Raw genomic sequence first — 15988 nt, forward strand, 5'->3', positions numbered from 1 at the left:
TTTATCCTTTCAAAGGAAAGTTGTCTTCTTGTTATTTTTTATAAATCCTATCTTGAGACAAACACTGGCACACAATCACAGAATTCCTAGATTAAATTATATCTATCAAACAGGTTAAAATATTGCTAACAAATATCAGTGTTTCCCTACCTTTCAGAATCTCTGTGAGATTTTGCAATCAGTCGACAAGTAATGGTAACAAGAAGAAAATCCTTTTGACCACGTTCTCCTAGACAAGCAGCAATGAGAAATGGCAATCTTGTTTTCATCATATCTGATTTCTCTCTGTGGGGAAGAAAGGCAAATTATAAATCATAGGTGATTACTGGAGTAATATGCATCTAGAATGTAGCCAACTGATGTGTTATACGTAGAGGGAAACAGATAATACAGTGTGACATCAACAGTTTACTTTCTTTCTTAGCTCCACACCAAGTGCTTTGGCTGGCCTCGTGGGGCAAGAGGCAACACTGGGGCCTGTGCTTTGTGTGGATTCTGTTTCTGTTTTCAATGATTTCTTGGACAACAGATATGAAAACAAGTGAAGACAATCATATGCTATGTATGAGAAAGTATGTTTTCTTAATGGCACCTGAACACTAGGACAACAAAATAACAATAATTAAACATGCAATAATAAGGAAATCATACCTAATGTTCAACCTATAATCAAAACATACACAAAACAATGACCCAACAGAATGACAGGGTGTATATGCGGACAAGAAAAAAAAAATTCCTGGATTTTTCCCAGATTTCCCGGTTGAAAACACACTTTCTCCTGGGTGAAAATACACTTTTTCCGTGTTAAGTGACAGTATACTTTTCCTCCAAACTGTAAAACTTAGCAATCCTTTGAATGGTAATGGTTTTATACACCGGCGTAGAGTTTCTCAGACGTTTAGAAAATGAAAATCAGAAAAAAAGGCCATGTACTCTGTATATTTTCGTATTACGAAAGTATAAATTCGAATTCCACCAAACACTACATGTTACTTTCTGAAGCATTGAAATCGAGACTGCGATCCGCTTTTGTAAGCCAGTCATAGCTCCTGTCACGTGATTTCGCCAGCCGATACAGCAGATATTCAGAGCTTAGGACACGTGATGTAGTCAGCTAATAGCATTATCACTGATAAGTGGCGCATACACACAAATATGAAAAGTTAATTGTGTAAATAAATATACATCGTGTTGCTACAAGAAAAGCAAAGCTTTCACATATAATAATGGTCTCAATGATTAATAAGCAGCAAGAGAAGCTAAACTTTCATGTATAATGTTGATCTTTTTTGCGCGTGTTACACTTTAAGATACATCACACAAATGTGCCAGTAAAATTTTTAATACCGACATAAATGTATGATCTACTGGGCACGAATTTTTTTCTTAACGGTCGTCCTCAAATAGTTGATTTTTCAATGAGAGTAAAACGCTCTGTGATTTAAGAAATTCACCACACATTCTCGCACTTTGTTCATCTTGTGTAAAAGGAAATTTACTTTGAAAGTAACGTTTTTCAATCAATCATTCGCAATATTTTCCCACGACCTGTTAGAAAGAGGTTCGTTTCAGCAGTTGCCAGAGAGTGCCAGATAACAGGCGTCAACGCGCTTGCGCATTTACAATGACGCAGGAAACCCATATGTTCATATGTGTAAAACATTAAAAGATCTTACATTATGTCATAAAAGAAACAAGACATCAGAGGAATTTCGTGAACCATACTAAAATGCATAATTCGGATTAAAGTGCACATTTGCATGTCCAGATTTGGTTGTAAATTTTCTTGAAGTACCAGTACTGTATTATCTCATTTTTGGTTCTTTATTATGGCATAATGCCATACGTCCTAGAAGATGAAAGCATTCTCTTTTGAAACGCAGTGAACAGTTGAAACTAGCCAATAGTGTGGAATTAAACACTTCGTTTCAAATAAATTGACTGCCTCAGCGGAAAAGATTAATAAAGCCATAGTTCTTTAGCAAACCGACAAAAATAACTTCATTGTTCAGCAAGGTGATTAATGCTTGACTGAAATTGCCGCCTGGGGCAGATACCCCGGTTTGCTTCCAGTGAATGTGGCAGCTTGTGCGTGCCACTGAAATTTTTCTGGGTAGCATCTTGCTGCCTGCTTATACAGCTAACAGCCACACGTTTGTGGCCAGAAGTGGGAGAAGGTACATGCGCGACTCAACTGCGCATGCCCGCTCGCAACTGCTCACACAAATCTAATGTAAACAGTTGTGACGACATGCTCATTGGAAGCAATTTGTTGTTATGAAAGCATTGCATAGTCTTCCTAAAGCCTTTGACACATTTTGCTATTGGCAGACAATTGTATGAGCACTGAGTTTTGCTGCGTACATGGTGCATTTCCTTCACTACTTAGGTTTTATTTTAGTTTTCTTCTCTCGTTCATGTTTTATTGCTGCAGTATCATTCTGCAGTAGCGGGATGCAGTAATATCCTTTGTTAGAGACTATTTCTTACCAGTCAAAATTAAAAAAAATTAACTGAAAACTAAAACAAAAAAATATCCCCGAATTCTACAATATTCCCGTGTTTTTCCCGGATCGTATACACCCTGAATGATGATACTTGTTGTTGCTTTACAGGGAGTACTTCATACAATGCAGGGCAGTGCCCCACCTCCCATCTTTTTCAGTGAACAATACTTGTGTGTAACGCAACAGAACTACAGTAGGCAACTGAAAAGAAAGCCTGTGGGAGGGGGGGGGGCTTTCATGCTACATCTACCCAGGAAACAAGATATTGGCTGTCTGTAAAATATTGCCTTACCAGCAGACTAGATTGTCAGCCTTGCATATCACTGTTCACTGTTTATGATCACAGTTTGACTATTTTATTTATGGTTCCATGGCCAAAAGGGTAATTTCAAGTGAAACTTGAATGCACGCATCACATCTACACTAAAAGCAGGAAACAGAAGATAAAATCCTACCATTAGTAATTTCATTTTTTTTTTAAAGGAAGAAAACATCCTCGAGGCACGCCTCGGTAGTTGCATACACATTACCAGTATTAATGAAATATTCATACAGTAGTTGCTTACTGATACCAGTAAACAATTGGTGAATTTGATCGCTATTAGTTTGGAACTAGTAGTGCACTTAAGATGTCGGATGATTTGACATATTTATATCAGCCGAATCTCTTCATATCAGCCAGTTACTTTTTCACATAATTGCATTCTTGAAAATGCTTATAGAACAGTGCACACTATCTGTCTAAAGCTCTGCAATGGTGTGCCTCCAGAAAGTGAAGGGTGTGATACAAACATTAACAAATTAGTTTAAGAAATTAGGGATTTTGATTTTGGAGATACCGTGAAACTTTACATTTTCAAAGAAATTAAATGTAATTTATTTACTATGATTTTAGGGATGAATGTGCTTACTTGTTCTTTAATCATTAAAACATGCTGACAATGGTTACATTTTCATATATATTAAATGTAATTTATTTATTCAATATTGTTATATTTTTGCTTTCGGAAGTTAATTGTATTCTTGCCTGTACCACTGGACTTGCAATGCCACTTGAGTGACACTACTTTGTAAGACTGCATCTTTTGTGCATGGCTGGATGTCCGTGTTTTTCCCTAAAATTCTGGGGATCGCAGAAGTGTCCCTCTATTATTACTTTTGTTGCCTTATTTTGATATTTGCTCCCATCTGCAGCCAATTCTTAAATTTTATTGCTCTTTTTGTTCACCACTCGCACTTGGACATAGTCAAACAACAGTAACGTATTTCCGTTCAACAATATTGTTGTTCCACAAGCTGCGACATTGTCGGGAATAAAACATTGACCCATATATACAATAAGTTTCCTTTAATTTATGTCTATGGTCACAAACTTTTTGTTAACAGATTACCAGTTTCGGTATATAATGATGATCATCAGATCTGCAGCAAAAAATGTTTGCTGTAGATCTGATGATCGTCATTATAGACTAAAACCGGTAATCTGTTAGCAAAAAGTTTGTGACCATAGATGTAAATTAAAGGAAACTTATAATATTGTTGTTCTTATTCCACCCTGGACTTTCCCGAGTCTTAAGTATTTCAGTCAGTTTTCTCACAGCTGTGCTCTGGGGGCGAATATTGTGATTGCTACACTAGAATTTTCTATTACTTTGTTTTCAAACACTAATAGTCCCTTGTTCCCAATAATTATAAGTTCACTGTACGGAATGGGCCATCCTCGATTCCAAGTAGTGAAACCATTGAGCCCATGGGGATAGGGGTGGTAGGGAGAGTGAGGGAGGAGGAGGGGGGAGGGAGAGAGAGAGAGAGAGAGAGAGAGAGAGAGAGAGAGAGAGAGAGAGAGAGAGAGAGAGAGAGAGGAGGGGTGGGGGAAAGATCGGAAACTCATTAATCCTGGTATGGTTCACAGTAAATTGAAATGACATTTGTCTGCTAATTTGGAAGAAAAGCTCATGGCTACATTGGGACATGTTTCGCAAAAAGTACAGGTATCTGAACTTATCATCACAATTGGAAAACCACTAACGATAGCAGAAACATTGTTATTGCTTGTGAGTAATAAAATGGTAAAAATTGTCCTTGGTTCAGACGCTGCTACTTGAAGTTCAAACTTTCCTTTCTCTGAACACAATCAGCCACCAACTTAGTGACACCGAAAATATTTTGAAGGAGCAAATAAAGAATAGTTCGAAGTTCTCACTTCTCACTGATGTGCAGCGGTATAGTTGGTCACGTACAGTTTCCTTCCCGCATAAGGCTGACACAATCAGCCACCAACTTAGTGACATCGAAAATATTTTGAAGGAGCAAATAAAGAATGGTTCGAAGTTCTCACTTCTCACTGATGTGCAGCGGTATAGTTGGTCACATACAGTTTCCTTCCCGCATAAGGCACACTGTGTGATCAAAAGTATCCAAACACCCCCAAAAACATATGTTTTTCATATTGAGTGTATTGTGCTGCCACCTACTGCCAGATACTCCGTATTAGCGACCTCAGTAGTCATAAAACTTCATGAGAAAGCAGAATGGGGAACTCCGCAGAACTCACAGACTTCGAACGTGGTCAGGTGATTGGGTGTCACTTGTGTCATACATCCGTACGCGAGATTTCCACACTCCTAAACATCCCTAGGTCCACTGTTTCTAACGTGATAGTGAAGCGGAAACGTGAAGGGACACGTACAGCACAAAAGTATACAGGCCAACGACAGTTGATGAGGGTTGTAACGTGTAATAGGCAGACATATATCCAGACCATCACACAGGAATTCCACACTGCATCAGGATCCACCGCAAGTATTATGACAGTTAGGCGGGAGGTGAGAAAACTTTGAATTCATGGTCAAGTGGCTGCTCATAAGCCACACATCACGAAGGTAAATGCCAAACGAAGCCTCACTTGGTGTAAGGAGTGTAAACATTGGACGACTGAACAGTGGAAAAACGTTGTGTGGAGCGACGAATCATAGTACACAATGTGGCAATCTGATGGCAGAGTGTCGGTATTGCGAATACCCAGTGAACGTTGTCTGCCAGGGTATATAGTGCCAAAATTCGGAGGCGGTGGTGGTGTTACGGTGTGGCTGCATTTTTCATGGAGGGGGCTTGCACCACTTGTTGTTTTGCATGACACTATCATAGCACAGGCCTACATTGATCTTTAAACACCTTATTGCTTCCCACTGTTGAACAGCAATTCGAGGATGACGTCTGCATCTTTCAACACGATCGAGCACCTGTTCATAATGCATGGCCTATGGCAGAGTAGTTACATGACAATAACATCCTTGTAATCGACTGGCCTGCACAGAGTGCTGATCTGAATCCTATAGAACACCTTTGGGATGTTTTGGAACGCCGACTTCATGCCAGGCCTCACCGACCGACATCGATACCTCTCCTCAGTGCAGCACTTCATGAACAATGGGCTGCAATTACCCAAGAAACCTTCTAGCACCTGATTGAACGTATGCTTGTGAGAGTGGAAGCTGTCATCAAGGCTAAGGAAGGGCCAACACCATACTGAATTCCAGCATTACTGATGGAGGGTGCCACGGAACTTTTAATTCATTTTCAGCCAGGTGTCCAGATACTTTTGATCACAGAGTATGTCTACAGATGTAACTACAAGTATTTTCTTTTATTGCAAAGAAGAGCCCAAATAAGCAACCACTGAAGAAACAGTTTGTGCGACTATTGAATATTTGGTCCATAATGAATTAAAATGGGGAATTGCATTAGTGTTTGCACAGACTGAGCAATTTCTATGACAGGTTGAGTGAAAGGGTTTGTGGGTGAAGTATGCGAAGTTAGTCCTAACTTATGAAAGACTATTCTCTCATTCACCACGAAGCCATTGTTGCTTAGTCATTGCCATTTACTCTGAAAATTATGACAGAAAAGTGGTAAATACCATGAACTTCATCAAACTGTGGTCCGAAATACAGAGCTTTCTAACTTTTTGTGTCAAGAAATGGGATCCAAGCACATTACACTTCTGCTTTATACCAAAGTATTATCATTATCTTGGTGTACAGTGTTAATGTGAATGTTTGAACTTATATATGAGGTACTAGCATTTTTGACTACTGAGAGGCAACAATATGCGGATTTATTTGCAGATGATGAATCGGTATCTAAGTTGGCATATCTTCCCAATATTTTTGTGAACTAAGTACACAAATGCAAGATAGAAACAAAAATATTCTGAGAAGTATGAATAATATTCAATGATTTATTAATAATTTAAATTTGTGGATATAGATGATTGAAAATGGATTGTGTGAAAAGTTCTCAACTGTATGTACAGTCGATTGCGTGGAAATACCCACATCACGCAATGACTTACAGAACATTTAGTACTCTTGCAACAGAATTTCAAAGAATACTTTTAGGAGGCTACTGAAGATTCCTTTAAAGAGAGTATTGAAGATTCTGACTGGGTTCGTGATCCACTCATGGATTCAAAACATCTTCTGAATGATTTATGTTTCTGCTTACAATAGGAACTGATACATTTAAAAGCAGACAGAGCATATAAATTAAAATTTTTGATGGTGCAGTTGGGTACATTATGTTTGTCAATGAGCAGTGAACGCCTATCTCCGAGACGTCAGTTAATATGTTATTACCATTTTCAACTACATATTTGTGTGAACTCAGTTCCTCAACACTGACTGAAATTAAAACATCAAACAGAGACTCAAGCCAATCAATGAAGAAATGGAGCTTGCTTTGTACACAATTCTCCCACAAATCAGTGTCTGTATGCAGCTAACCAGACTCAAGTATCTCACTGAAGATATAAATGGATTTAATTACTTTAAAATTCATATTGCAAATGTCTATTTACTACTGTGAACTAAAGTTAATAAGTTGTTAAAAAGTGCATGAGTATTATTGCTGTTTTATAAAAACAACAACAACAATAATAATATAAGATTACATACCAATGTAATAATTTATAATTATATTACTAGAGGCGGACATTTTTGTGTGCTTTGTTAAGTCTGGGCCTGTCTCGAGGTACCATGAGTAATAGGTTGCAGAACACTGGTTTAGACCACATCAGCCCACTCATGCCCATATTCCTACTGCACATAATTCTCAGCTGCCGACAATACACATAATGCTAATATATTCTCTTATAAGATTAAACAGTAATTTCGAATTCCCATTCTTAACAGAAAAGTTTTATTTGAACATATGTGATGTGTTGGATAGAAATAACAGGTCCAGTAAACTCTATCTATGGATACTATTACAGCACTGTAAAAATTATGAAAGGACCATCAACTAGTGACATGTCAAGGAGTCTCATTTTTCTGATCATAAGATTAATAGAATGAAATACTTTTGAGTGGATGCCTATGCCATCCATATGGGCGGCATTTGATTAATGTTCCCCTGGTGCCTGAAGGTTACTTGAGGTATGAATGTCAGAATGGTAGGATATGTGCCATCTAAGTACCAACTAGCGTGACTTTGTATAGGTGACATTGCTAGAGTGCTTTACCGCTGTACAAGCATAATCAAATCTCAGAGACAGAAATAAACTGTTATTTAAATTCATGCAAATTCTAATACTTGTAAACGTTGAAAATTAATATAATTATGCTGTTGTCTACTTTGAAATCCATTACTGTAAACCACTGTTTATTTAAAGGGAAAGAGAGAGAGAGAGAGAGAGAGAGAGAGAGAGAGAGAGAGAGAATTCAATATATCATTCTGAATAAATGGATTAAAAACAGATATGGGGCACTGTTTTACTAAAAGAGAGCAGCAACACTGTCAAAAGAATATGCAGTGAGGGAAGTCAAAGGGTGTTTGGAATAAGGACACTTCAACTGTCACAATTTTATCAGTAAACTGTCATAGTATTCGTAATCAAGTTCCCAAATTCACTGCCCTCCAGGAAAGTTCTCATACTCAAATTATTCCTGAGACCAAGAGCTCCCTGACACTTGAAGTGAAAAGCTCTGATGTATTTAGTGGGTCTTGGAATGTATATCGGAAAGACAGATTTGAGGCCATAGGAGGGGGTGTATTAATTACAGCTGACAAAAATACTATTTCTAGTGATGTCAAAGCTGAATGTAACAGTGAAATCATCTGGCTGCATATAACAGGTGTAAGTGAAACCAAGTTAACTGTTGGATTTTTTTAGTGGCCACCCGATGCTACTGTGACAGGTCTAGAGTCATCCAAAGAAAGTCTACAGTCGATAGCGTGTAAATACCCACATCACGCAATACTAGTTGGAGGCAACTTTAACCTATTGGGTATGGACTGGGATGTCTATGGATTCACTGCAGGGGGTACAGACAACCAGCCCTGAGAAATACTTCTGAACATGTTTTCTGGAAACTGTCTTAAGCAGTTAGTTCAGCAGCCCACACACAATGGAAATATCTTCGACTTTGTAGCTACAAATAGGCCAGACCTTGAAACTTCCTGGCAGATTAAAACTGTGTGCCAGACCGAGACTCAAACTCAGGACCTATGCCATTCGCGGGGCAAGTGCTCTACCAACTGAGCTACCCAAGCACGACTCATGCCCCGTCCTCACAGATTTAATTCCACCAGTACCTCATCTCCTACCTTCCAAACTTCACAGAAGCACCATGCAGGTGTCGAGTTCGAGTCTCGGTCCGGCACACAGTTTTAATCTGCCAGGAAGTTTCATATCAGCGTACACTCCGCTGTAGAGTGAAAATTTCATTCTCGGCCAGACCTTATTGAAGATGTCAGTATAGAAATGGAGATTAGCAATCATGATGTCATTATGACAACTATGATTATGAAAGTTAATAAATAAGTAAAGAAGGCTAAGAGAGTGTTTCTGCTAGATAGAGCAGATAAGTAGTTATTAGCATCTCACCTGATAGTGAATTGGCATCACTTAGTTCCAGTAAGATGGCTGTAGAGGAATTATGGGCAAAGTTTAAGCAGATTGTAAACCATTGTCTGGAGAGTTATGTGCCTGGAAAGTGGGTAAAGGATGGGAATGACCCACCATGGTTTAATAAAGAAATTTGTCGTTTGCTGAGGAAGCAGAGGTTGCCCCACTTTTGGTTCAAAGTGGAATGTACAAATGACAACAAGCTGAGGTTAGTAAAGATTTGTGCGTATATGAAAAGACCTTTGGGCAAAGCATAAAACTACCATCAACGTCACACCTTAAAAAAAGATCTGGCTGAGAACCTGAGAAAATTCTGGTCTTATGTAAAATAGCTGAGTGGGTCTAAGGCTTCCATTCAGTCCCTTAGTGACCAGTCTAGTGTGGCAGTTGAAGATAGCAAAATGAAAGACGGTTTGAAACTTCATATTCAAGAAATCATTCACACAGGAAAATCAAACAAGCACAGCGCTATTTGACCATTGGACAAACTCCCATATAGACAACATAGTAACAAGCATACTTGGCATAGAGAAACAACTGAAAGATGTGATAGCAAATAAATCAGCAGGTCTTGATGGAATCCCAGTTCGATTTTACATGGAGTACTCTACGGCATTGGCCCCTTACCTAGCCTGCATTTATCATGAATCTCTCGCCCAGCACAAAGCCCCAAGCAACTGGAAAAAAGTGAAGGTGACTCCACTATATAAGAAGAGTAAAAAAATGGATCCGTAAAATTACAGACCAATATCCCTAACTTCTGTTTGCTGCAGAATCCTTGAATATCTTCTCAGTTCAAACACAATAAGCTTTCTTGGGACAGATAAGCTTATGTCTACAAATCAGCATGATTTTAGAAAGCATCGCTTGTGCATAACTCAGCTTGTCCTTTCTCACATGATATACTGTGAACAATGGATTAAGGCTAACAGGCAGATTCCATATTTCTAGATTTCCAGAAAGCATTTGACATGGTGTCCCACTGCAGGCTGTTAACGAATGTACAAGCATTTGAAATAAGTTCACAGATATGTGAATGGCTCGAAGACTTCTTAAATAATTGAACCCATTATGTTGTCCTCTATGATGAGTGTTCATAAGAGACAAAGGAGTTGTCAGGAGAGCCCCAGGGAGGTGCGATAGAGTCACTGTTGTTGTCTATATACATAAATGGTTTGGCAGACAGGGTGAGCAGCAATCTTCTCATGTTTGTTTATGATGCCGTGGTGTATGGTGAGGTGTCGAAGGCGTGTGACTGTAGGAAGATACAAGACAACTTGGATAAAATTTCCAGCTGGTGTGATGAATGGCAGCTAGCCCTGAATGTGGAAAAATGAACATTAATGGGGATGAATATGAAGATCGAACCTGTAATGTTCAGATACAGTATTACTAGTGTCTTGCTTGACACAGTCAAGTCACTTAAGTATCTGGGCCTAACATTGTAAAGCAATATGAGGTGGAAAGAGTATATGAGAGCTGTGGTAGGGAAGGTGAAGGGTCGACGTCAGTTTACTGGGAGAATTTTAGGAAGAAGTGGTTCAACTGTAAAGCAGACCGCATATAGGATGCTGATGTGACCTATTCTTGAGTGTTTGAGATCCGTACCAGCTCGGATTGAAGGAAGACATGGAAGCAATTCAGAGAGTTGCTAGATTTGTTACTGTAGGTTCAAACAACATGTGTTATGGAGATGTTCGGGAGCTCAAATGGGAATCCCTGGAGGGAGGGTGATGTTCTTTTTGAGAAACACTATTGAGACAATTTAGAGATCCAGCATTTGAAATTGACTGCCAAACAATTCTATTGCTGCCAACATAAATTGCATATAAGGACCACGAAGATAAGATACAAGAAATTAGGGCTTATACAGAGGCATATAGGCAGCCTTTTTCCCTCGCTCCATTTGTGAATGAAACAGGAAAGGAAATGACAAGTAGTGGCACAAAGTACATTCCATCACGCACTGTACGTTGGCTTGTAGACTATATATGGAGATGTAAATTTCCAAGTGACTCACTGAGACTACCTGCAGTACTACGGTTTGAAACATAATTATTTACCAGCGGATATTTGTGGCTAAAGAATGGAAAACTAATTACTAGATGTGGACATTTTGGTTGGGAACCAATGTACATATATTATACAAGAACAATCGAACCAAGTATGTTTGCTTAAAGCCACTCCATCCTGCAAATAACTGGCAATAAAGATGCCTGTTAGTCTGGGATGGATTACGGTTCGTGTTGTGTCATTAATTATGTGCCAACGAACTTTCTGGCAGAGGACTGATTTGTCAGGTGGGCCTGTTTCTTTTCTCACCTATGTGTCACGCATGTGAGCATGCTCTCAAGTGTTTGGACAGTAGAAGTAATATTGTCTCAGAGCATAAGACGGGCTGCAATAAAGAAGAGCTGGTTTGCGAAACAATGAAGATTACCTGATCAGCGAAAAGTATTTACCCTCATTAAAAAATTATATTGCATGGCATATTGGACAGAAGATCAGTGACTGACAGATGTAAAGAGAAAATAAACTATAGCAACCAAGATGAGTGTAATGGATTAGGAGCAATATTTGTAGACTCAAACAAGTTTATTACTTCGAGTTGTAAAGCACAGTATGGCTTGCATCTAAATACATTAAGTTTCTTAACTTTTAGCAAAATGTTTAAGTAAATATGTTCAAAACTACAAGTGTAAGCCTTCATTTTTAATGTAATGGAACATAAATGGCGGAAGTGCAATATATCCACAGAATAAAACCACAAAAAATGAAGAGTTGCAAATCATTCTTTGAGAAGAAAAAGACGTCAAAGTTAGTTACCTAAAGAAACACTGTGTTATAAAAGATTCCATCACAGTTTTAAACAAAGCAAAACTTAAATTAACTAGTAGCTTTTGTAGGAAACTCGTGGATGCTCTTGTATACTGGTTAACAACTCGTTACAATAAAAAGAGCCAATTTTAAATTATTGAATGAAGAACTTCTATTTTAAAGTTGCTGAGTAGAATTAGAATGATAGAATTCTTATTACTATTATCATCTCCGTGACATAATCAAATTATTTTTAAATAAATTCTAGCGTCTCCTACATAAACTCACAATAGGAAAGAGTGGTAAAATAGTAATTTATGTTGATTTTATCCTATATACAGCAAACAAACAAGCACCTCAACTTAATTTCTTAATTCATGAATCTAACTATAAGACTAAATTTCACTATGGTAAATAAGAAGGGATCAATATGTAAATATTTTAACAAATTACTGTATACATTTATAACACTGCCAAATTCTCTTTGAACTTAGACACTCAGATCTCTCTAGTTTACTGATGATAAATGAAGAAAATGCAAAGAGATGTTCCATGAGCAGACAGTTCAGTAAGGAAAATATGCTGTAGATTAGTTGGTGCAACATCACGGCTCTGATAAGTCTTTCAACAGGTTTTTACACATTTTCAATGAAACATTTCCATCCATAGTCTGTCAAACAAACATAACAAATAAACTAAAATGGAATGGTTTTGGCATAAAAAACATGTGGTAATAGGAAGAGACCGTTAAACACTGAGATGAAATTTGATGAGTCATGTTTTATTAACTATGTTAAATCATACAAAAACAGTTTAAGAGGCTGTGAAAGCAACAAATAAAATGCCAAACACTAAATTAATTGAAGAGCACAGAAATAAATGACAGTCTCTATGGACAGGTGTCAAACCTCAAATCTGAATCAAATCTAGCAAGTGTGTGTGTGTGAGAAATCCTGCTCAGATATCAGAAAATTTTAATAAGTTCTTCATAACTATAGCAAAACTCAAAGCTGAGGTAGACTATCGAGATGATAAAAGCAGATTTGAATACGATAGCACACCCACTGTCCAAAATAGTTAATGATTTGAAGAAGGCTACTATCCAGATTTTATGAAATATGCGAAAGAGAAACCAGTATTTAAGAAAGGATCCAAAGGATATAAGGGAAAGCACCATACAGTTTCCCTTATTTATGTATTTTCTGAAATATCTGAAATATTGCTGCAAGTCAAATTCAAAATTTCTGAAAAAAAATTTAATACAATATCAAAAAATTGATTTGGCTTTCCAAAAGGTGAAAGTACAATTTATGATATCTATGACTTCAAGAAAAAACAATGTAGGAAAAGATAGATTGCTACTTACCGCAAAGACACATCAAGTTGCACACAGGCATGATTAAAAGACACTCACAGTTTTCGGCCATAGCATTCATCAGATTGCGCACACACACACCCACGCCCCCCCCCCCCCCCCGACCTTCAACTCCAGCATCCTGGGCCAGCATGCAACATCATACCAATACAAGAAGCTGTGCAACAATTGGAGCAGAGCTGGTACATGACATAGCTGCCTTCACAGGTGGCCCAGCCCCTGACGAGGTAGGATAAACTTGTGACAGGAATAGGAAATGCTGGGTGGGTGGATTGGGCATGTTTTGCACATCATGCGCCTCACTTCTATGATGTGCTGCTGCTCGCAGTCTGACCTCGGCAGCCAGAGACTGTGGTTGTGTGTGTGTGTGTGTGATTCCGATGAAGGCCTCTTTTTTTTTTTTTTTTTGGCTATCTGTGATGCAGCATCTCTGCTATATAGGGAACACCAATTTACCCTTTTCATAATACTGTCATAAGGCAATAAAAGTCAGATTCTGATTCAAAATTACTGAAACTCTAAAGAGTTTTTTTCCATTAAATCTCTTTTGTGTAAAATCCAACTCACACAGCAAGTATGTCCAGTAAAACCAAAGCATGTCTGCTGTCCTCTGCACTTATTTCTGGTTCTGCCATAGCCACCCACTCCCACATAATCTGGAACAAACGAAAATCAATGAATCTATATTATTTGAAGTATCAAGTTTCATATCTTGGGGGAAAAAAAGAGACAGGCTGAAGACTGCTACTAACAATATGATGAAATAGATATCAAGAACGCTGCAATGTTATAAACTAATATATAACAACATGTTGCCGTATTTATCCAAATGTAAGCTTGACCCTCCCATTTTTTAAAGATGCTCCTAAGGAAGATTTTATTTTTAACATAATCCCACTAATCTAAATTACAAAATGTTTTATTGACAGTTTCTGTCTAAAGAAGTTCACTTGTCATTGGCAGTGACAGCGATGTTCACTGGCATAGATTGACAACACAAGCTCTTGTACCATGCAATGACAAACAGTGCCATCATCGTTTCAACCTGCCACTGTCAATCGACACAGTATGTAGGTTGCAAGTGCTACTCTGATATGAAGAGGTTGGCACAGGAGAGGAATTTGTTGAGGGCTGCATCTTTCCAGCACCTAGCAGTAGAATTGGGAAGGGAGGACTTCTGGGACAGGATATTCAGTCACCTACCACACCAATAACATTCAGTTTAACAACACTTACAAGCAGTGCATAAAAGCACCGGAAAACCATAAACAAAACTTTTGTCACACCAGCACTGGGGCAGTGCAAAGCCATGTCCACATTGGATGTGCTGTGCAAAAATGCATGGTGCACAGCAGCTCAGAAAGGCACAGACCAAGGCAGAATTGCGCAGACTGTTCATAGATTCACAGCAATGTTCCAGCGAAAATGCCAGTAAAAATGGAAAACAAGTAACACTATCCAAACACAGGATACACAAATGTACCATTTTGTTTGGTGTACCAACTGTGCAGTTGCGCAATACAGTACAGTGCTGTCCACACCAGATGTGTCATGCTGTGCCGACCCTCATTCCTTGGTTTTGTGTAGTGTGGCACAGCTGATAAGCATGTGGCTTAACTGTAATGTGAAACAAAAACGTGAGTGGAGCAGGCTCCAGCTGCAATATTAATATCATGTGTTCAAGATTTTCGAACTTAACTTGATTCATAAACAGATGAAGATTTTTACAGGTTACTTGTTCCACTACATTCTAGTTGTGGTAATAAAAGCCTGTATTTTTGTCTACTAGCACCAGGTGGCTTATTATACATGAAGAAGAATCCTTAGCACTTCAAATAAGCAGGTGGTTGCATCATACAGTTATTATTTAATTACCGATATCATGAATCACGAGTTAAATGAAATTCTGTACTCCTATAGTTTTAGCACCCATAAAGAGCAGAGCCTGACTGGAAGAAGAAACTTACGACCACCTGACAAGAGGGAAAACTTTAATTAACTTCCAGAAATCAGACAGCCATCAAGTAAAATACAAATTCTGAGGTGCCACAATGAGGAACATGAGAGTGGCCATATATAAACTAATGAATGATCATAAGGTTTTGGTTGAGGAGATAGGTAATCTATCCCACTCTTCAGATTACTGTGATAAAGTCATTACCATTTGACGAAAATTATACTGCATTAATAAATTTAATGGAGGTACGACTCATGCACTCAACAATGCATGAAAGCAGGCACTTGATACTATGAGACTATAGGGGAGTATCATTTTATTTTGTAATGTACTAGAGTTGGGAGTCACAAATGATAGTGGTTGAGTTTAGGATTGTTCTATGCAGCTGTGCCATCCATTCTCCAATAGCCAGTGAGCTTTAG

General features: G+C 38.3%; 1 protein-coding gene across 1 annotated transcript in view; it reads right to left on the reverse strand.

Moving 5' to 3' along the window:
* Positions 1 to 15988, reverse strand: part of LOC126261751 (condensin complex subunit 1) — a 207456-nt gene that overhangs the window by 40917 nt on the left and 150551 nt on the right. The window contains exons 14-15 of the mRNA XM_049958566.1: positions 14177 to 14265; positions 151 to 285 (exon numbers count right to left, since the gene is read on the reverse strand). Of these exons, the coding sequence (XP_049814523.1) occupies positions 151 to 285; positions 14177 to 14265 (224 nt within the window). The remainder of the gene's footprint in view (positions 1 to 150; positions 286 to 14176; positions 14266 to 15988) is intronic.

The sequence above is a fragment of the Schistocerca nitens genome, chromosome 1 (genome assembly GCF_023898315.1).
Source record: "Schistocerca nitens isolate TAMUIC-IGC-003100 chromosome 1, iqSchNite1.1, whole genome shotgun sequence".
Taxonomy (NCBI): Eukaryota; Metazoa; Arthropoda; class Insecta; order Orthoptera; family Acrididae; genus Schistocerca; species Schistocerca nitens.